This window comes from Cupressus sempervirens, chromosome 2 (genome assembly GCF_028749045.1).
Source record: "Cupressus sempervirens isolate cs-2001-9-10 chromosome 2, ASM2874904v1, whole genome shotgun sequence".
Taxonomy (NCBI): Eukaryota; Viridiplantae; Streptophyta; class Pinopsida; order Cupressales; family Cupressaceae; genus Cupressus; species Cupressus sempervirens.
In genome coordinates this window covers 638,702,255-638,726,954 of record NC_143119.1, presented here as the reverse complement: position 1 = coordinate 638,726,954, position 24,700 = coordinate 638,702,255, and the positions used below count along the sequence as shown (strand labels likewise).

At 31.3% G+C, this 24,700-nt stretch overlaps 1 protein-coding gene across 1 annotated transcript; it reads left to right on the top strand.

Annotated features, from left to right (window-relative positions):
- Nucleotides 1-4,230: 4,230 nt before the first annotated feature.
- Nucleotides 4,231-6,366, top strand: LOC149574993 (uncharacterized). Its single transcript, XM_089814846.1, has 2 exons — nt 4,231-4,637; nt 5,753-6,366. Exon 2 carries the CDS (start codon nt 5,759-5,761, stop codon nt 6,164-6,166), a length of 408 nt encoding a protein of 135 aa, XP_089670972.1. The 5' UTR covers nt 4,231-4,637; nt 5,753-5,758; the 3' UTR covers nt 6,167-6,366.
- Nucleotides 6,367-24,700: the final 18,334 nt, after the last annotated feature.

Here is a 24,700-nt window from a genome sequence, read left to right as displayed (position 1 = left end):
TTTGTCTTCAGTTAAGTTGTCGTATTCAGTTTTGTGGGTGTGTGATGATTTTCATTTATAATTAAATCAAATTAAAAGATAATTTAACGATTTAATTTAATGGAAATTTTATAAAGAAAATTCAATATTTAATTATATTTAATTAATTGAGAAATTAATTAAAAGTTCTAATTTAGGCGTATTTATATTATTTATTTAATAATTATTATGTAGGAGTTTTATTTTAATAATAAAATCTAAATAATATTATTAGTTGAATTAATAAATATATTATTAAAATATCTTGTAATTAACTAAAGAGAGAAAATATTATTTAATAAAGTGTATTTTAAGTAAACTGCATAAAGCTTATGCATGAAATTAAAATATAATAAATTAATTAAAAAGAAAAAGCAAATTAATTTAATAAAGATATTTTAAATTGTAAAAAGCGTGCATGAAAATGTAAAAGATAATTAAATATCAAAAGATATTGATCAACAAGTTCCCTCACGTGATTGCACAGTCAGAGCTCCAAATTAGGGGAGAACTTTTTATCAGAGATCTAGAGCTCATTTTGTAGGAACTGTAGATTTTGGGGGAAGCGATTTGAGGGAAGGAAGTTTTCAGAGGCAAGGGATTTGCTTGCGTTCTTCATGCGATAATGTGTTTGCAGGTTCGCATCAGATTCAATTAGAATCTAGTATGTAATTTCACAATAGTTTTAGTTTTCCAATCTTTTGTCTGCTTTGTGTCTGGATAATCTATTCTCTGAAATTTGTTGATTTATTTGATTTCTTTAATGAAACCTTGCTGTGAATCTAAATTTATTTTCTTTTCAAAGTTATCTGTGTTTGATGAAAGAAATTTTTGGAAAACCTTCATGCTTGTAAATTTTAATCAGATGGGTTTTTTGTTTTAAAAATTGAAATTTAGAATGTAAATTCGATCAATTTATTTGGGTTTCCTTATAAGAGTATTGTTCATATATATATATATATATATATATATATATATATATATATATATATATATATATATATATATATATATATATATATATATATATATATATATATATATATATATATATATATATATATATATATATATATATATATATATATGGAATTAGGGGGGGGTAGGGACAAGTGGGCGTTTTGTTTATTTAATAAATTATATATATATATTTATTTTATTTTTTAAAATTTATTTATTTATTTATTTATTATTTTTATTTTTAATTATTTTAGGGGGTGGGGCTACCAACCCCCACTCACCTTCCTCCTTCACCACTTCTCCACATGGCACCTGTTGCGTACACAATAGTACTCTGTTGCAGCTATTGCGATAGCCACCAAGGGTGGTAGGCCAGTCGGCCTTAAAACACGCCGCGAGGGGGTGGGGGTTTAATAGTTTTTTTAAAAATTTATTTAAATTGTATTTTATTTAAATTTTAATTTTAATATCTATAAATTTTAATTTGATTAAAATTTAATTATCAATATTTGTATAGTTTTTTATTATTATTAAAGTTTTATGATTTTTTAAATATTTTTAATTAAGGTATAAATTAGTAGTAATTAAATTATTTAATATTATTATTAATTAATCATTTTTGTTAATTGGATATTAATGGGAATTATTTAATAAATTCATGTTATTATTTAATAATTTAAATAATTACTGGTTAGTTATTTAATTATTATTATTTAATATATGATCCTAATAAAATCATTAATTTTGTGAGTTAGTGGTAGTTGGGTGATTGAATTTAAAAGTAAAAATGGGTTCTATTATAGGGGAAATTTATAAACTTTATAAAGTCAAAAAGTTAGAAATGAAAACCTGAACTCTTATGTTTTGATAACGAATTGAACTATGAACAATGTTTAAACGACTTTATATAAATTGTTGAACCATCAGGGGTTCTAGTGGAATCAGAAACCATAGTAAATCTGGCAACTAGAGAAATGGAAAAGTGAACCCTGATTGAGATTGAAAACTCTATAAACTGTAATATTTGGAAAAGAAAAGTAAAATCTTGATTGTATATTGAACTTTTGTGTTTTGAAAACCAGATGATCTATGAAAATAGTTGTTAAACTTTTGATGAAATGTATGATGTATCTCGTGTTGGGCTTCAAGTTTAACTTAGTACTTTTGACACTTGGAAATGAAACTCAAAACTTGAAAATCTATAAGTGAAAATTAAACTTGTGTGTTCTTGTAAAAGCTAATGAGATATAAAATGACTTTTGTATGTACTCTTTATGATGTACGGTTTATTATTGTTGGGTTTCAGGGTTGACTTGGCTTTAACCAATCAAGATGTTTACCAAAGGCTTGGGGGTTTGTTCTGCGATGTCATGTCGATGTTTGTATATGATCTTTTATACTCAACCTTGGTAATGTGTCATGTGTTTCTATGATGAGTTTGATCTAATGATGATTATTACTTTCTAGTGATCTTGTGTGAAACTGAGGTGGATGATGTGTCTTTCCAGATATAACATTTGAGTCTTCGACCAGTTATCTTTGAGTTGTGTCTTAATTTCTTGTATAGAACTAAGGTGAATATGTGATTTGTTCTTGGTGATGTCATGTTATGACATGGATTTGGTTTATGTTTACTTCATTTTGGATCAGTCTTGTTAGGATGATTGTATTGGTGGAATATGTGATTATGATCAATGATATTTATAGTACGTTCCAGTTGCTTGTTTAAGAACTGATGTGTGGTTTATGGTCATTTGTGATCTCTTTCTTTTTCTAAGCTTAGGGTAGGTTATTTGTATGTCATGTTGGGAAATGGCTTACAATAGAGGCCAGAGGCCTAAAGAGGTTGCCTGGGTAACCCATTGTTGGTTGTTTTAATAAGTAATTACATTTCATTAAATGGGTTTAAAATAAATTAATAAGATATGGTACCACATAAAGTCACTAGGGGGGTAGAGTCTTGAGTGATTGCTAGGATAACCTTAGAGTTGACTTGTTAGTATGCCTTGTATGTACAAAAGGATATTGATGCCCCATAGAGACACTAGGGGTTGGAGTCTAGAGAGGCTGTTAGGGTAACCTTAGAGTTGGCTCATGCGATGGCACTTGCCCACTTGCATAGTAGATTTCCTATGTGTTTTTGTTGCCTCTGGGATTGGTTGATACTTGTGTCTTAGTACCCTTTGAGATAGTTTGCTTTCAGGTGATTACTTGAACCTAGATGTTGGTTTTGACTTTTGAGTTTGTTATCTTGTTTGGGACTTGAGTTTATCTCCTCGGCGTGGTGGGAGTGGACCTTTTTGGGTTCCACGAGGTCAGGTGGTAGTGCATTTTCTTATACCATTGAGATCCGATCATTAGATGTCGTTGTTGTCCAGATGTGTTTGTGCAGATGTTCCTTTTTATCTAATCTTGTATTTCTATTATGGATGGTTATACCTATTGTATTGTTTTGTATTTGATTTCATAGATCTTATGAGATGATGTAATCTATTTTTATGATGTATATTATTTTAGCCTCTCATACCCTGTGACTTGTACAATGGATGATTGTGCATTTTGTTTATTGCTTAGTGGCATCTTATATAATAGTATATTATTTAAATGAATTTGTACTTGTAGTTATTCTTTAATGTGGTTGTGTTATATATTGGTTTTAGTATTAATTAAAATTAAATGTGATTCAACATCATGGGACCCTTAAGAATTGTAATCTGTTTATGATGGTTGTTATGTATATGAGTTAATGCTTCCGCTATTATTTTCTCTTATTATTATTGCTTTCAATATATTATCTGTTGTTTAATTATTATCTTTCAAAAAAAAAAGTTTGGCAAACTTAGTGAAACTTTAGGTTAATTTCTTTTGGGTCACATGGCAGGGCATTACATTTTGACTCTTAATATAAATGACTTTTAATATTGGAAATATACCTTGTATTATGATATAACGAAAGACAAACTATTATAGAAATCAATCCAAATAAGAATTAAAGACGACAAAAGTGTAACAAAATCTATGTATAACAAAAATTTATGAAAATCTAATTCGATATGAATAATATGTCTTCAACAATTAATCAGTCTTGAGAATGTATACATCAAGGGAGTCTCATATCTAGTCATCCTAAAAAAAATTAGGGTTATTCATCAAGAGAATCCCATATGTAATCATCCTAGAGTCCCATGTGTAATCATCCTAAAAGTAGGGTTGTTCAACAAGAGTCCCCTATGGAACACTTTCTCAACCCTTGTAGGCCCAAAGTTGCTTCCCCTAGCCCCAGCATATTCATTCAAGGAGAGTCCTGCCCATGAGAGGGAAAGGGATTTGAAGAATCCCAAGAAACCGACCACATGTTATTTCACTGGTTACGAAAGAATCCAACGTTCTGCAATGATGTTCACCATCAATCAAGCAGGGATCGCTTTGATTCCAAACATCCCCACAACGGGAAAAAAACCAGCAGAGTGCCCGAGGCCAATTTTATTTCAATATTCAATCTCTGACGCGTTGCAATGGGGGCAGATATTTGTTGCTTTTTAGCAGTATAAATAATTCGCTCTGCCTCTTCCTGCAATAACAGGACTTATTTTCTTACTTTACTCTGCCTTAGGAGGACTTATTTTCTGTTGCTTCGAAGCACTCTTTCAGAAGCCAAGGTAAATACATTGATTTGTGTAATCTATTATTTCAGGGGTTTGTGAAAACTTTTTTATAGTGGGCATTGTTTTTTATTCCTGTATTATAACAGATCCGAATTCAAACTGAGTTGGAATTAGGGTAACTTAAAATATGTCATCTAGGTTTAAATGAACTGGGCTCAGGGAGATTTAAAAACTGTTATGTGAACTTCAAACTTAATTGTAATTCGGGGAGCCCATAATGTGTCATCTGGCGTAACTGAATAGTACTTTGGGAAGTTTAAAATCTGTCATTTGGCTTTAACTGAATAGTAGTACTCAGGGTAGTTTAAAATCTTTCATCTGGGTTATATGAATTGGGCTCAGGAAAACTCAAAAACTTGCGTTTGGCTTTAACCGATTAGGGTTTAGAGAAGCTTAAAATCTATTATATGTTATATGAATTGGGCTAAAAAGAAAATTTATCAAAGCTATCAGATTTCTCCTCTTTTATTCTGATGATGGTTCTTCCTCTTTTATTATGATGATGATGGATCATAGAATGTGATCTGAAACTTTGATACTAAAAAAACTTATACAATCAAATCTAGAAAAAAAGATAGAAAACTTAAAATCCATCTACTGACTTTTACTGAATATGGATGACGAGAACTTAAAATCTGTCATCTAATATACATGAATTGGGCTCAGGGAAACTCAAAAAAATTCTGTAATCTGGCTTTAAAATCTGTTATCTGGGTTTAACTGAACACGGCTTGGGAAGCTTAAAATTTGTTATCTGATTTTCCCTTATTTGGGCTTAGTGAGATTCAAAATCTGTCATTTGAGTTCTAGTGAATTGGGCTTGACTGGTTCTTAGGAAATTTTAAATATGATCAATCAACTTCTTTTTGATGGAGGTCTTTTACAAAATATTTGTAGTTATTTAATATGGAAAGCATGAATTTTACAGCTGAACTTCTTTGATTAAGAACCACGTACTAAGGGGTGTTCATTCAAGCTTATCCCATTCATTCAAGCTTATCCCTTGTACCTGGAAAAAATTTAAATCTGATCCTCTAGATTTAACTGAATTGGACTTGGGGAAACTCAAAATCTGTCCTCCGGATTTAACTTGATTGTAATGAATGCAGGAAGAGATGGAGATGATGAAAAGTAGCAGAGTTGCAGTAGTGTTCCTAGCAGGAGCAGTAATGGTGATGATGATGATCCCCACCAATATGGCGGAAACAGAAGAAGGGAAGCAGCAGCAATGGGGTTTTCTCTCACACCCAGATTCTTGGGCTGCTCTGGCCTCCATGGCGCCACTCTCTTCACCTGCCCCATCCTCCTCTTCCTCCTCACTATCACCACCATCATCATCTGTTGAAGGCCCATCTCCATCAGAGAGCTTCCCATCTTCAACAATGGCGCCCACATTGTCGCCTTCGTTTGCTCCATCATCTCCTCCTGCAGAGAATTCGGCCTCCATTGTTTCGTATGGTTTCATCACTGTTTTAGCAGCTGTTAGTGTGTCATGTGTGATGAGTACTGGGTTTTTGTTTTAGATTTAGATAAAATCACTTGTGGAGTGAGGGGATGAAGAGGATTAGTTGGAGGGCTACGTATCTATTCTAATGCTCTATATCTGGTTGAGTTAAATAGATAGACCTGTTCTTAATTTGATATTTCATGTTTTTTTATGTAAAAAGACCATGACATTTGTTTCTCGCTACGCTGATAATGATGATGCTTGAAGTTACGGTATCTGTGTTTTTCTTATGCTCTCTTCATCTGTGCCAGTGGTTAGAAGTAAAATACATGTAATGTCATCTTGAGGGAATGATCTATATTCATATTTTTCAATTGAGAGAATAAGACTACCCGAATGCATAATACTATATTGATATCTCTGTTGAAGGATAGGGGTTGGGGGATGTCTATGAAGGTAAGATTCTGATGGCATCCATCATACATTATATTAAGAGCTAGAATATTAGTGAATGTCATAGTTAGAGGAGTATTCATCATTGTTATTGATAAATTGCTAATTATTCATATAAATTTATAATTTATATTAAGAGCATGAAAATTTGGAGTTCGTTTTAGCTTCTAAATATAAGAATATATAAAATGTGGTTCTTTGAAGATGTGTGATTTTGGAGCCTTAGGCTAAATGTTTTGCTCTCTGTCAATTTGTGTAATAATAGTTGTATTTTTGTTATGTTAGTATTTTATATGACTACAATGATAACCTTTATGATTTTACTACCTAAACTTTCAATGAAAATGGAGATTATACATATGTTGGGGAGATTGTTCAAAATCACTTCCTCAATCCCAATCCAGTTCGTAAAAGAATTGATAATATTATAAAAGAGATGTCTTACAAAATTTGCAACTAAAGTATAAAATATTAGTTGAAAGTCGATTATAGTTGTAAGAAGTATGCCAGTATCTCTCATGCACCTCTAGATATACTAGTACTTATCTAAGTTATTAATGTTCCATGTTTCTTTAAGTGTGCTCTTTTGTCAAAGTTTTTTATTGTATGGCCTCATTCAAACTCTATGATACCAAGTTAACTACTACAATATTAAAAAATAAAAATTGCATGCCTATAAACAAGTTGCCTTAGTACACAAAAACTATGAAGATTTTCAACTTCTTTATGCTAGTAAAATCAACTATTTTAACATGCTTATAATAACCTTCAATAAGCTTAAAATAGTAATAAAAAGGAATATAGTATCACCATAAGATAAAAAACGATGAGAAGGTATATATTAGCAACATAAGAATGCAAGAAACTTTAGAAGATCATCTTATGACGTAAGATTTACATGGAAAACCCCTTTTGAAGAAAAACTTCACCTAGAAGAGAAGCCACGTGTATTATTTTCAAATGCAAAACCATTGTACATTCATTTCCATCATGTCTTCCATGTTTCCAATCTAACAACATGTGTGTATAAATACTTCTGTCAGATCACATATACTTCCTAATAAATTATCTATTTTATGTGCATTCAAATGAAATTAATACAATAAATCAAACAAATTGTATGATAGGAAAGGACCAAAAAAATGCTAGCCCTATATAATTACTTTTCTTGTGAAGTAATATAAGATTTATAATTCATTTTAATGAAATCATCATATAATTGACATATCCATCAATATAAACTTGATAGAAGTGAATATAAAAGATTGCATATCGTACACATAAAACAATTGCATGTATTATAAGATCTTTAAATAAGACCAACAAACAATAATATTGAAAATTTATTATTGTTAGAAGTTTGAAGGAAGGATGGAAGAGTTAGAAGTTTTGAAAGTTCAACAAGACGGGGATGATCGATAGAACACACTACCTCGTAGTACTTACTCTATTGCTTAAAAATGGTTTAAACACTAGAAACTCAAAGAGAGTTGGGTTGGTTTTATCAATATAAATATGATGAAAAGTTGGGGTCTGAGAATCGAGGACTCTCTAGAGGAGAATGGGGAAGAAGGCTAACCAATGGAGGAAGAAGCAGAGCAAAAGAAAACAGTGAACAAGAAGTGGAAGAGACAGGTAGGAAGCGGGAAATAGAAGAGCTTGAGGAGACACAAAGGTCGAGTCAAAGAACAAAGAGGTAGCAAAGGAAGAGCATGATGACTCCCAGGGACTCAACCTACAACATAACGTGGAGGAAAAATGATCTTACTTCCTCAAATTAAGGTGATATAGATTTTTAAAAATTCCATACTTTGTTTTGTCTAGGTTTTTACAAAAGTGATCTTGTTACTTATAGTGTTCAATCTATTGATGGATCAAGATCCAGTTTATAGATTATGTTATCTTCATGTTTTTTCTCAGACCACTTCCAAAAACTATATGGTTATAAAATATGTTGTTTTTATCATTCTTTAATACAAAACTTTAGCTTCAGCCCCTTATCAACAACAATAATTACAATATTGAAAAATTATCAATGATTCCACTATTTCTTAGTTATGCTTCTAGATAACATAAGATGACATTGTAAAAGTTTAACGTATTTTTCTTTTAACTTTTGTATACAATGTCTTTGAAAAAATAAATGGACTATATTTTCTTTTTTGGTATAAGAACACTTCAAATCTTTAAAAATAATACCAACTTTTGTAGTTGTGAAAATTTCTTTTCTTTTCAATGATAGATATGATAAACTTATTTGTTGATCATAACAATACTCAAACAATTAATATCTATTATTATCTCGATGTTTACCTTATATTTCCTTATTTTTGTTCTCTTAATTATGATCTTACAAAACAATATAAAATGAGATGTTAAATCCACCTCTACCAAAATAAATAATAGGATACAAATGGCAAAGATGTAGAGAAGATAGTGTTAGGCACAAATCACATATCTTAATAAAATATAGATTTTCAATTTTGTTGTATAAAAGGATGCTAGCTAAATACAAGGTTAATTGAGCATTATTAAAGCTATTCTTCAATTTATTTGAGATGGCATGATGCATGAGTTGGTATTTTTAGAGTTTTATCAGCCTTCTAATACTTATATTTATGTGTATAAATTATCAAGATTATTGTACCTATTAAATAAGTGTACATATTTGTCAAATAAAAGATTTAAAGTTTCAAATATGAAAACAAATTGTACAATATATCCAAGTATTTCTCCACAGCATGGCTATGCTTATAACATTCCTAGAAAAGTTAAAATATTACTCATCAATTTAAAATGCTATGAAGAGAATTTATAAAAATTATCATACCACAAATATTTTGAAAAAAAAAAGTTTGTTGGTGGCTTTATATAAGTATGAAAACTTGCCTATTAGAAATTGTCTTCAATTGTGAACCTTCACAACCAACATTAAAATAAATAAATAACAAAATAGCATAGCAATTAAATACAATTTATTATTGGCATTGCGACAATTTTGTAGGTCAAAAACGTAGATTTTATTATATAACATAGATTAATTGAATTTCTTATTGTGTTTACAACATCAATTTTGAAGAAAAATAATAATAGACCTAGGTAAGCTCGAGCTTTAAGATTACATGGAATTGGTTGTTCTTTTGTCTACCCATGAATGAAACTTATAAAGTTGTCTGAATTTCATGGAATAAAATGTTAATATTATGATTTTAGTTTGAACTTGCAACTAGGCCTAAACATTTAAATATTTCTCTCATATTAAAAAAGATACATTTTGAATTTTATAAAGAACATTTATTAATTTAAATAAGCACACCTTGTTATAGAATTAGTAATAAGGTTATGTGATAATATAGTTTCTATTACAGTGTAATTTTTTTGAATTGATTAGATTAAAATATTATAATAAAATATAAACATCATACATTACCAAATAAATTGCCTCGTACATGTGTTGATTGAGTTTGAATAGGTTTCTCACGAAGTTCAACATTTCTTCTAATATAACCTAAAAATATTATTACTATAGCCTAATCTACTCTAAAACCATGTCAGAAATTAGGATCGCAGGATAACAAAAATTGTAAACAAAAAATGAGATTCATACAAATATGAATGTAACATGTTACACAAGATATACACGAGGACCACCTTTTTGGGTAAAAGGAAATTCTACAAAGTATCATTTTATCAAAATACTTAAACAGTAGTCTATAAAAATAGATCAAACTTCAACATACTTCTCCTTACTTCCATGTGATCATTATTAAATTTTGTGAATGAGAATTTAACTTCTTGTAAAACACCAAATCTATACATTCTCAAATGAGAGAGAGCCTCCTTAAACATTTGACGAAGTGTGGGAACATAATTGAAAGGGTACTAGTCACACATTTTTAGTTAACCCATTCAAAAACAATTAATAATCTACTAGTCATTATACTATAAATATTTTAAATGGGATATGCTTAAAAAGACATAAACTATAAAATTTTATGACCTTCTCTTAGAACAATATATAAATGTTATTAGGGTGTGACTGATAACACCATTATATTCTAACAAAGAGTTTCTAGATAAGGGAATGATTAGAGAGATTGTTATTCTATATGTTGTAATTGTTGTAATGGTATCAAATAAGTATGGAGAATGAAGAATAGAGAATGTGCACTAATTAAAGGGCTATAAACACGGTAACCATTAAGTATAAGCTTTCATTTCCTCAAATGGATGGCTTAATTGACAAGAGAAAAGTACTTCACTAAGACTGGTTTGAAGTGTAGACACCACCAAATAAGAATTACAAGTGGTGATGAATGGAAGATACTATTTAGATTTAGGATAGATTGAATGAGAGGCTAATGATGCCATTCGATTTAACAAATGCACCTACAACCTTTACGAGATTGATGAAAGTATGTATTAAATACTTTTTAAGAAAAGTGTGATTGTTTATTTAGACGATGTATTGTTATTTAGTAAAACCAACGAAAATCATTTAGAGCATATTAGGATAATGTTACAAAGATTGAAAGAAGAATACTTTCTTGTGAATTTTAAGTTTATTTTTTATGAGGAGAGAACTAGTATATCTACGTCTTTTAGTGTCTAAAGAAGAGTTGAAAATTAACCTAGACAAGGTTAATGAAATAATATATTGGCTTTCACTAAAGAGAATGTTAGAGGCTAGTAGTTGTATGTCTTAGTGAGCTTCTATAGTAAGCTCCTAAGAAATCACAATCGAATATGTGCACCTATTATATATACAATCAAGGGTGTTAGGAAAGAGTTCCATTGATAGATACAATAGAAATGGATTTTAGTTATTGAAGAAGAACATGACAAAAAAAATTAATTTTTGCATTTCCAAACTTTAACATAGTATATCAAGTAGACTATGATACTAATGGTAGTACAATCTGGTGTACTAAGTTAAGAAGTAATATATATTTCCTACTTCAATGAGAAGCAAAATGGAGAAAAGATAAAATTTATATAGTGTATAACAAGGAATTCCATACTACAAGATTTAAATAATTTAAGGAATTATTTAATGTGTAAATAATTTGTATTATGCACAGATTAACATGCCTTGCAATACACTAACATTTAAAGTAAGTTGAACTAGAGGCATATGAAATGTGTAGAATCCTTAAAAATCTATTATTTTGTCTTGAAACATAGAAGTGGAAATTCAAAAGATGTAGAAAATGCACTTCACAGAAGATGTTTTTTGATGAATGAGTTAACAATCAGTGTTTTGGCTTTGATGCAAGGAAAAAGTTGTATCTAGATGACCTAAATTTTAACAAAGCATGGAAAATTAGTATAAGCCTAGTGTAAAATGATAAGAATCCATGGTTGTAGTATTGTACTCAATATGGTTTGGTCTTAAAAGAGTAGGGTTTAAAAAAATGGATGGCTATGTCTCTCCCTTATCCTCATACCTTTCATTTCAATGAAATAGAACCTAAGTGACAAAAGAATCTAATTGACTCTTTCACAGAAATTTCATAATAGATAAGATGTTGACAAATTGAGTGATGGTTTTTTTTTGGTATAAAAAAAGTGTATACAGGGTTTTATTTTTTTTCTTGCATACCAAAGAAGTAAGATAAAACATAAGGTTGTATGAATCATTTTCTATGCTAGATATACCAAGAAAGCACATAATCAAAAAATTTATTCTGAGATTGTTTGAAACATAGAGAGCTAACAATTTAATAGTAATTATAACATATATATTTTTTAAATGGTTCATTTCATACCATGCAAGAAGAAGAATCATGCATCGTATTTATCTACATTGCTTTTCAAAGAGATATTTAGAGTGTGTGGTTTACTCAAGAGCACTGTCCAAATAGAGGCACAACATTTTTTGGAAAATATCATGGAAGAGGATGGGTACTTAGTTAGGATTCACTTTAACCTATAATCCATAGATTAATGGGTAGATCAAATATATGAGAAAAAATTAGGAAACGTATTCATATTTTTGGCAGGAGACAAACTTCTAGTCTATTGTGATGCAACGGTGCCTATTAGGATATATAGTTTGGGGATTTGTTACCTAATATATCTTGTGTAGTAGATTCATACTCTAGAGAAATTAGTAAGAGAAACAAGTAATTGTGTGGGTGACTTGGCATATTAGACCATTCATAGTTCATCACAAACAAAAGAAACATTCATTTGGCCTAACCTAGGTATAGAAAATTCATAATCATCTATTGTGTTATCACATCAAAATGGTGGTCTTAGTCTCCACTATTTTATATATATATATCTTTCATCTATGTAAAAATTATATCTTATGGATATGATATGGCATACATACATACACATGTATATAGGTATGGGTCTACATGTTGTATCTATGTGTATGTGTGTATCCTTGAGTTGACTCTTCTCCTACTCTAGTTTATTGTACATCTTCCACTGGTTCAAACCTATCAGCTAATATTTTATTCAATATTGTCATAATTTCTTCTTCATGTTTTTGATTAAGTAAAATAGGTTTTAATGGGTGCCTGAAACCTAATAGTAAACAAAATAAAACTGACTTTAAGTCCAAAGCAAGAATCAAATCAATAAGAAACAACAAGCCATAGAAGGCCACTAGGATTAGTCATAAGAAAACACAGCCTCTTAAGGAGCAAGCAAGCCTAGAAAACCTAAAAACCAAAGGAAAAACAAAAAAGCCAAGAGCCAATCAGGGCACCGTATCTTTGACCAACTTTTTTGCCTTAACCTCTAGCTTTTCCATGGTCGTTGCTGCATCACTCATCAGTTTTATGTCATCTAGAGAGTCCTCCCTATCCCTCTTCCTCTTGTTCAATCTCATTTTATTTCTTAGCCTCTCAACAAGGGGGTTGACATCCTCTTTAGTTACCTTGATATCCCCATTTTCCATGTCATCCATCATCCCTATACTAACCTCCATCATAGTATGCAACTGTTTGATATTATCATTTAAGCCTTTAATGATATTGAGGCTCTAGTGAGTAGTGTTATGAAGAGAGCTCTCCATCCTATCCATTCTTTTTCATGTTAAGGTTTAGTCTGCAAGACACATTTCACACTAGTTTATCTCCTTTCTCTAGTACTTTGATTAGATTATTGTAATATTACTATGTGGTTTTAGTGGATTATTTTATCTCCCTTTCTCCATGGTCTATCTTTATGACTAGATATTATCTCTCCTCGTGGTCTTATTGTATTGTACAACATTGTCTCTCACATTAAGTAATTGGTTTAACCACTAATTGTGATTCTATATGCCTTCTTTTGGGGTATAAACAAGGATTATGGTATTGTTGCCTCCATATCCTATTCTGAACTAAGTATAATCTCCTTTGTTGTGACCAATTCTCTATGTATCCCATGTTTTTTCACCATAAAATAAAAATGCATGCATGAATGCTTTAGTTATATCCTCCTATGTCTTAGTTTCTTTCTCTCCCCTCTAGGTTGTTGTGCCAAGTTAGTGCCATCAATGATAGTGTCCCATAAAATGATTAAATGTATAATTTATTATCATATTCATTATTCTTACCAAATTTGTATGTATGTATCTAGGTGGTCCTCTCGTAGGATACATCCCTTATATTTTGGTATATGAGGGTATTCTCCTTTATCTAGTAAGTATCTTGCTCTTATTAGGATTTCAAAAGCTTCACATCTTGTGATGGTATTATTGTGTGTGTTCCATCACTCAACAATTGTTCCAAATACAACACTAATGCTGGAAAATTACAATTGGAACAATTTTTGTTGTGTCATTGATGTCAAATCTATTGATGAGACATATTATTATCTAATCTAAATGTCATATCTATTTGACTGATGAAGAGGATTTGAGAAATTTCTCATAACAATAGCACCTAGAGGAAAGGTTGAGTTATGAAAAGAAAGCTACAATGGACATTTTATTAGATAGACTTTGATAAAGCAAAGTGATTGTTTATGAAAAGAAAGTTAAGCCAAGCCAAGCAATAGAGTAAAAGGAAAAGGAATGTCAAGTGATGCTAGTGTCAATCGAGCCACAATTAGTGTCGAACAAATCTAGTGTTGATTGAGCATTAGTATCAATCAAGAAAGTTAGTTGATGCTGAGCAAAGAAGTTTTATAGTGCTTGAGTAATAAGTGATGACTAAGTGTTAGGACTTAGTGATTGTCGAGTAATATTGTTGAAGATGAATTTGAGGAAATCATGATGCCCAGTCAACTCAAGAGATGTAAACCATGTTGAGGATAAAATTTTGATGAGTTGGATCATTAAATTCAAGGAAAGTATTAGGTAAAGACCTAACAAACAGATTCTAGAGAAGTTTATAAAAGAAGATCAAGAAGATAAATAGATACAGTGAATCATGTTGAACCTGATCGTAAACCTTAAGATCTATGGTGATCATGGAAAATGGTAAAGAAAAAATTTCCTATTTAAAGAGGTATAGAGCCAAACAAATAATCAAGGAGTGCAAGTACATGTGAGAGGCACATATAGGCAGAGGTGGAGCAGAAACACACAAGTGTGTGAGTGAATGCAAAGCTAAAGGAGAAAGCTTGCAGAGATGTTGATAATGATAAGAGAAATCTGAGAAAGGAGGCCTTAAGTGTTGTTGAAGAGGGAAGAAATTGCTTGAAGGATTGTTGAGTGAATCAAGAATAGAGATAACAATAGAGAGATTATCAGTGAATTAAAACCTAAATCGCACAAAGATCTAAACTTGCAAAGTGAGTTGTAATCACATAGATCGAAACCCTATTATTTGCTTTCTAATCATTGTAAATAGTTTGCATTGAAATCCTTTTAATAGAGGTTGACCCAACTGTCATTTTTGGAAGACTTAACAGTCTGTGTAAATCCTTTCACAAGGTGACATTCTAAATGGAATGATTAAAGTCCTATGACAAGGCCACTCCTAACAGGGTGATCAATTCCTCTAACTAGGTCACATTTAACAATGTGTATCATAACCTTTAATAGGGTTGCCTCCTAACAAAGATCGCTTCAAAAGAGTGAAAATTGGTGGCATGTTGCTAGTGGTTTTTCCCAAATTGGGTTTCCATGGAAAAATCCTAGTTTCAAAACTGTGTTGAATGCTTGATATGTTTTACATTTTATATTTAGCAAAGCATTTTATATTTGGAGCAGTAAATTTTTTTTACAGTAGACACCAAGCAATAGTAGGACAAGTAGAACAATAAGAGTTTTATTGTTTAATTGTTCAAACAATACTTAAGGACCTTGAGTAACTGATTCAGCCCCCTTCCCCCATATTAGTTATTCTAAACATTTATAACAATTGGTATTAGAGCTCAGTGCTTATAGAGAGAAGTTTGAAGGTACTCAAAGCTAAAGATCATGACTCACAAGAGAGATGCATCCAAGTTGAATAAGGAGAACTTCCCTACATGGAAAACTTTGATGAGGTTGCACATTTCTAGTATCAATTATGTTGCTATCAACTTCATGAACAATGAGTATGTGAAGGTGACCACTACCCCTCTAACAGCTGATCAACTAAAGTAGAAATAAGAACACAACCAAGAAATGTTAGAGATTGCCTTAGCCCTAAGCTATGTCAAGTTTGATGACTTAAAAGATTGTGACAATGCAATGAAAATGTGCGACAAACTAAAGACCATATATGGAGGTGATGACAATGTCTTGAGAGCCAAATTAGAAATCCTAAGAGGTAAATTTGATGACATGAGAATGATGGAAGGTGAGAATATAGTTCAATACTGCACAAGAGTTAAAGAAGTTGTTAATGTTATTCGTGGTACAAATTGAGAAATCAAAGATGAAACTATGATAAGCAAGGTATTGAGGACTCTACTCCCTATTTATGACATTAAAGTCTTTGCAATCCAAGAACAGTGATGCACACCAGGTAACACTTTGACCTTGGAAGGTGTAATTTGTAGACTTACTACTTTTGAAATGTTTAACTTTGATAACTACACACCTGCTACTATTGAATATGTGTTTAAATCACAATTGGTCCTTAGCAAAAAGAAAGGAAAATGTGTGAAGAGTGACAGTGATAGTTCTAATAATGAGATTATGAACTTAAAGCCCTTATTGCAAAATATTTTGGAAGTGGAAAAGGTAAATACAAAGGTAAACTACCTACTATATGTTTTTCATGCAACAAAGTAGGTCATGTTGCTGCTAGGTTTCCTGACAAAGAGGATAAGGATGAAAGGAAGGAAAGCAAGTACAAAGAAAGAAGAGATGACCAAGACTTCAAGAGAAGCAAGGATGACAAAGGTAAGAAATCATGTTATATTGCTAAAGAAAATGATAATGAATCTGAAAGTAATTATGATGTAGTCTATGTTACTATAAAAGAAGACTATGATGAAGATGAGAAAACTATATTGGTTATATGTCAACAAAAGTGGCAAATGGATAATTGATAGTGGATGTTCAAATCATATGACTGGTGATATAGAAAATTTTGAAGATATTGGTCCATACAAAGGTGGATGTGTAAAGTTTAGCAATGATATTCCATGTGTTGTGTTGGGAAAGGTAAAGGGACTATTCAACTGACTGACAAGATAAAATGTGACAATGTTTACTAGGTTGAAGGACTTAACTATAATTTCTTGAGTGTTTCATAGCTAAACAAATCAAGTTACAAAGTTGAATTGCACAACAGGAAGGCCAGGATACATGATGTTGATGGCAAGCTAGTTGGAAGTGGTGAATAGACAAGAGGTAACTTATTGTATCTAGATTTATCAAATGATACATGTTTGTTTGCACAACAAGAAGATGTTTGGTTATGGGACAAGAGATTATGTCATGTAAATTTTGACAATCTAGTGGATATAAGTAAAATGAAGAAAGTAAGAGGATTTCCTAAACTAAAGAAGCCTGTCAATGCTATGTGTAAACAATGTCAACTAGGAAAAATGACCAAGTTTAGTTTTAAGAGCAAAACATATACTTATAATGGTATTTTGGAATTGGTTCATACTAACCTATGTGAACCCATTGATGTTAAAAGTTACTATGGGGATAAGTATAAATCATTCAATTTGTTGATGATTATTCTAGGATGATGATTGTGATGTTTATTAAAGCTAAATCTGATGCTTTTTTAATTATTCAAGTGGTATTTAGCCAAAGTTGAAAAAGAAATAAGGAAGAGTCTAAAGTGCTTGAGATCTGACAAAGGGGGTAAATTCATTTCCAATGAGTTCAATACATTTTGCAATGATAGAGGAATTAAAAGATAGATGTCAGCACCAAGGACCCCTCCTCATAATGGAATAGTTGAAAGAAGGAGCAAATCAATAATGGACTGTGCGAGGACATTAATGATGGAGAAGAGTGTATCAAAGAAATATACAAGAGAAGTTGTTAGTACCATTGTCTATACCTCGAGTAGAGTAAAAGTTAGGAAAGGTACAAATGCTACATCTTTTGAACTATGGAATGGATATGCTTCTAATGTGAAATATTTCAAAATATTTGGAATTAGATGTTATATACTTAAAGATGATAGGAATGGAAAACTTGATGCAAAGAGTGAGAAAGGCATATTCCTAGGATATTTCACTACGAGAAGATCTTATAAGTGTTTGAACTCTAACACTAACAAAATTGTGGGAAGTGCAAATGTGAAAATTGATGAGTTTGCAAAAAGAAATGACACTGCATGCAAAAAAGAACCTATAGACTATAGTGCATTTATCTATGTGGGTGATGATGCTCCAAGAACTCCTAATGAACAAGAAAATCAAGTTGCAGTCTCTCAGTAGACAAGAAATGTTGCAGAGCAACAAATTGCCGAGCAGTAGAGAGTGGGTGTCAAGCAACAGACTGAAGATGCTGAGTCACCAATAGAAGATGTTGGCCATCAAATAGAAAACATCAAGCATGCAGAAGTCAGACTAGAACCTAAACAAGGAAGAGAAAATGAGTTTGAGATTGATTTTCAAGATGAACCTGTAGAAGAACAAATAAGGAAACTACTTGTGTTAGCAAAATATGTGAGAAGACATCACAAACCTAATCAAATCATTGGTGATGTTGAATCAAGTATTATGAGAAGAAACAAACTCAAATGCTTAGTCAGTGAATTTGAGCCCAAAATATTGAAACATGCTTTAGAGAATGAAGATTGGATTCAAGCAATGAATGAGGACATTGAACAAATTGAGGAGAACAATACTTGGACTTTGGTGCCAAGATCTAAAGACAAAAATTTCATTGGGACAAAGTGGGTTTTCATAAACAAACTCAATGGGAATGGTGAAGTAACATTAAATAAGGCAAGACTGGTATGCAAGGGTTATGCTCAAGAAGAAGGAGTTGATTATGGAGAAACTTTTGCTCCTATGGTGAGACTTGAAGGATTTAGAACTCTACTTGCATATTCAACCTACAAGAATTTCAAGGTATATCATATGAATGTCAAAGCTGCATTTTTAAATGGTATACTGGAAGAAGAAGTATACATTGATCAACCTGAAGGATTTGTGGATCCAAACAAGAAGAACATGGTATGTAAACTAAAAAAAGCCCTCTATGGATTGAAACAAGCCCCAAGAGCATGGTATGAAAAATTGCATAATTATTTGGTGAAGATCGATTTTGAAAGGACAAATGATAATAGTAATCTATATTTGAAGAATGGTAAGAACAATGAAGTGTTGTCCGAAATATTTGTTGATGACATTATATTTGGAGGAAGAGAAGCATTATGCAAATCATTTGCTGATGAAATGAAGAAGGAATTTGAAATGTCAATGTTTGGAGAGATCAAATTCTTTGTTGGATTACAGTAAGTCAAATGAAGTTTGGTATTTTCATTACACAATCCAAAAACATCAAGGAGATACTAAAGACTTTTGGAATGGAAGATTCAAGGCTAGTGAGAACACTTATGTCAACATGACGTAAGCTATCTAAGAATGATGAATTCACTGCTGCAAACCAGACCTTATTCATATCCATGATTGAAAAATTGCAATATGTTGTTCATAGCAGACTAGATATTGCTTTAGCAATTGGGATAGTTGCTAGATTTCTAGAAAATCCTAAATAGAATCATATGATGGCTATAAAAGAGATATTGAGATATTTGAAAGGTACAAAAGATTATGGATTGTATTACAAGAGAAGTGATAAATTTAAACTGAATGTATTCACTGACTCAGATTGGGAAAGAAATATTGATGACAAAAAAACACTTGTGGAGGTGCACTCTTTCTAGGAAAGAGATTAGTGTCAAGGACAAGCAAGAAACATAATTGTATTTCCCAATCAATAGTTGAAGTCGAGTATGTGGTAGTTGTAGGGAGTTGTTCAAACATTATGTGGATCCTATAAGGTATGCAAGAAGATATTATAGATCCAGTGGTTATCTATTGTGATAACACGAGTGCTATTAACATTTCAAAGAATCTAGTAATGCACACTAAGACAAAACACATTTCTATCAAGTATCATTACTTGAGGGGACTAATACAAGCTAAAGAAGTGAAGCTAGAATATGTGAACACTAAAGAAGAGATTGCTGACATATTCACAAAACCATTACCTAAAGATGCTCATAAATATCTTAGAGGTAAATTAGGGGTGATTCCCCTAACCAAATCTACTTAAGGAGGCAAGGTGCATTGCATCAAATGTGCTACTTAGAATATCTTACACATTGATGCAATACAGTTCTACTTAGGGACATGCCTAAGGTATAAAGATTAGTACATCATAATAGATCAATCATAGACAGATGATAGAAATAAGCCAGACATGCAAAATCTACATAACTTCGATGTATGAAGAGATTGAAGCTAAGATAACTTAGTGTCTTTGGCATTGTTGTCAAAGAGGGAGAGATACCAATAGATACCAATAGGAGAGATAAAATGAGACATATAAACAATAAAGTCAAAGAGGGAGACATAAGTATAAGAGAAAGAGAGAGAGACAAAGAAGCAAATCATATCAAAGAGGGAGAATATGAAAAAGAAAAGAAACTATTATCTCAAAGGGAGAAAATCTTTTTGGATTGTATGGTAAACAAGTTAGCTATTGTGACTATTGAGATGTAGAGGTTGTTGGAATATAGAGATATTGTCATCAATGACAAAGAGGGAGATTGTTCAAAAATTACAATTGGAACAATTGTCGTTTTATCATTGATGTCAAATCTATTAACGAGACATATTGCTACCTAATCTAAATGTCATATCTATTTGATTGATGAAGATGATTTGAGAATTTGCTCATAACAATAGCACCTAGAGAAAAGGTTGAGTTATAAAAAGAAAGCTACAATGGACATTTGATTAGATAGACTTTGATAGAGCAAAGTGATTGTTTATGTCAATAAATTTAAGCTAAGCCGAGCAATAGAATAAAAGGAAAAGGAATATCGAGTGATGCTAGTGTCAACCAAGCCACAATTAGTGCTGAGCAAATCTAGTGTTGATTGAGCATCAACATTGAATGAGCAATTTAGTTGATGCTGAGCCAAGAACTTTTATAGCACCCGAGTATCAAGTGATGACCGAGTGTCAGAACTTAGTGATTACCAAGTAATATCATTGAAGATGAATTCGAGGAAATCGTGATCCCTAACCAACTCAATTGATTTATTGGGAGAGGTAAACCATGTTGAAGATAATATTGATGATTTAGACCATTAAATTTAAGGTGAGGATTAGGTAAAGACCTAATAGAAAAATTCTACATAAGTTTTTAGAAGAAGAGCAAGATGGACATATATAGTGAATCATGTTGAACCTGATCGTAAACCTTAAGATCTATGGTGATCATGGAAAATGGTAAAGAAATAATTGCCTATTTAAAAAGGTACATAGCCAAACAAATAATTGAGGAGTGTAAGTATATGCAAGAGGTACATACAAATAGAGGTGGAGCAGAAACACACAAGTGTGCGAGTGAATGTGAAGCTAAAGGAGAAAGCTTGCAGAGATGTTGTTGATAGTAATAAGAGAAATATGAGCAAGAAGGCTTAAGTGTTGTTGAAGGGGGAAGACTGATTGCTTGAAGTGTTGCCAAGCGAATCAAGAACAAAGATAATAGTGGAGATCTTATTAGTGAATCAACACCTAAATGGAACAGAGATCTGGACTTGCAAAGTAAGTTGTAATTACACAAATTGAAACCCTATTATTTTCTTTCTAATAATTGTAAACAATTTGTATTACAATCCTTGTAACAGAGGTTGACCTAACTATCATTTTTGGAAGACTTAATGGTCTATGTAAATCCTTTCACAAGGTGACATTCTAAATGGAACGATCAAAGTCCTATGACAAGGTCACTCCTAACAGGGTGATTAAATCCTCTAACCAAGTCACATTTAACAATGTGTATTGTAACATTTAACAGGGTTGGCTCCTAATATAGCTCACTTTGAAAGAGTGAAAATTGGTGACATGTTGCTAGTGGTTTTTCCCAAATTGGGTTTCCAGAAAAAAATCCTAGTGTCAAAACTATTTTGAATGCTTTATATGTTTTACATTTTATATTCAACAAGGCATGTTATATTTGAAACAATAAATTTTGTTTATAATAGAGATTGAACAACAACAGGATAAGCATAATAGTAAGATTTTTATTGTTTAATTGTTCAAACGGTACTTAAGGACCTTGAGTAATTGATTCACCCCCTCCCCCTCTCAGTTATTATAAACATTTTTAACAATTATTGTGTGTGTTGTACAAAAATACAACACTATAAGTGATTTTATATTTGACGATTTCCAATTTATGAACATCATTTAAAAATATTTTTCTATCTACCTAATGTATTCTTATAAATACCATACTCCAAAAAATCTATGTCTATAGATGGTGAGATACTCCATCTTTGTTTCTCTTTCTACTCTCACAATCATCTTGCAATACCCTGTCCATTATTGAATCCTCTTTTAATGACTTTCCTATTTGAAATACTTTCATAAAGCCAAAGATGTTATAGGAACATGATTTTTATTCCTCATTCATACATTTTTTTTATAGCCTCATTTTTGTACTCCCTTAGTATCATTTAGTTCTATCTCTCCTTTAAATTTGGCTCCTTCCAGTCTTTAGCTGCAAATATTTTAGTAATGGTGTTCAATTATTTGTCATCATCCTAATACTCTTCTATCTTCACTTCCTCCCCACAATATTCTTCTAGATTCTTTCCTAAGGAGATATGTATTATCCTCCTATTATCCACAAATGCAATTTCCTCTTTTCTTACATCTATTAGTCCTGTGAATTAAAAAACCAACTTAATCTTGGAAGTGCATCAAATGAATCAAATGTCTCTTTATCATCACCTAATTAAATTCAAAAATTTGCTTTACCCCCTTGACATCAACTTCTACATGTTTCCAAGTTCCTAGTGTTTTCATGTTAGTCCCATTTGCTAGACTAATGTTGCAGGGAATAGGCTCAAGTGCTAATTTTACCAAATATTTACATTGTAGACACTTAAATGTGTTCACTTAATTAAACAAATATTTTCATCTATTTAGTTATCTTTCAATAATTCTTCTATTAATTAAGGAATCTAATTAATTTATTTTTCATTTTATTTTTAACTTTATTGTTCTATTTTATTCACATGGGTTGCAATCTAAATTCATAGGCATGTGACAAATGTCACATGTCTCTTAATTCACTATTTCGTTCCCCCTTTTATCATATGTATAGGTTCATTGAAAATGAAAATGTGTTACCAAAGTCAAAAAAAATTCCTAAATCTCACCTACCACTTTATCCTAGCCTTTCATTCAAATCAACCTCCAAATAATATTTACTCGACCAACTACTCTCTATCTTATCCTTTCATATTTTAATGGCTTGATATAAGTGCTTGATTTTCTTAAAGACTTTTATAAAAGAGGATTCTTCCTTTTCATTTGGTCTAATGTGGATTTTGAGGAGCACTTGCTTACTTGTGATTATGTTTCCTACTTGTTATCATCTTGCATAATAGCTTTTACATGTCTTTTGATGTCATCTTGCGAATGTGATATTACTAAGAGTAAACACCATTTCTATATGATCTTGAAGGATAGGAGAAAAGAGTAGTCAATAAAATCATGAGTGTGTACCTTTCTTATTATGTTTTGCATTTCATGATTTAGAGTTTTATTGATAGTTTTGTATATCTTAGAGTTAGCAATTAAGTTGTTTAGGATTTACAATAGGTCAATATTCAACATGCACAACCATATAATTATTGGAACCATATTCACATCTTCTACTAATTCCACTATACCTTTATAAATATTTATGTGATGAATCAAAATCTCAAGTATGATTGTTTTTTGTGTTCTAGTGCTTCCCTTCTATCTAAACTTGCAGATTGGTTTTCGTGTTTTAGTTTTTACTATTTTTTTCAACTTTACTATCAATTCATGTTGTCTTACTAGATGTGTTGTCTACTATAAGACTCGCTATTTTCTCTTAAAAATAACTATTTTGTGGATGTTCCACCATCCTCTTTGATTTTTTTTCATAATTTGATTAAACATTATTCCTTGGTGGCGAAAAACTCTTGCTCCTTCCTTGATATCTCTTCATTTATTGTTACCACTTTTTTAATAAAGTATAGGCCCCCTACCTAGCTACCATTGTTTATTTAATCCTTTTCTTTGTTTGAGGTTTGATGCAATGCTCTTCTTCTCCTATATTGTTATCTTTTGGAGTGTTATCTTCCTCTTTCCTATCTTTGTGTGTCTCCTTTATAGAAGCCTTTGAAACTCGGTGAAGGAGTTATGCTCTCCTATTTGAATTTGATAATTGTAGATCCTCATTCTAGGCTTCTATTGTAACACTTTTGTAATGCTAACAAGTTTTTTCATAATTAAAGAGTATCGTCATTCTAATCACAAAATCCATATTATTTAATCTTTCTCCCCAAATTTTAGTTGTGTAATGTCTTATTTGTCAAAAGTGAGGCAAATAACAACTAATTGATTTCTTGTTCCTCAACCTTGACCTCTAGCTCTCCAAATTGATGCATTTTGGTTGTATGGTTACATATGTTGTTTCACATTTGTATGGATTTAGTTTTGCTTCAATGGTGGTATAGTGTACTTATGACCCATACAAATAATTTTCTCTCTATAAAGCCTTTTACATATTCCATATCTATTTTGTAGT

Excerpts from the sequence above, each read along its gene's own strand:
- LOC149574993 (XM_089814846.1), top strand. The coding sequence starts at position 5,759 with ATGGAGATGATGAAAAGTAGCAGAGTTGCAGTAGTGTTCCTAGCAGGA.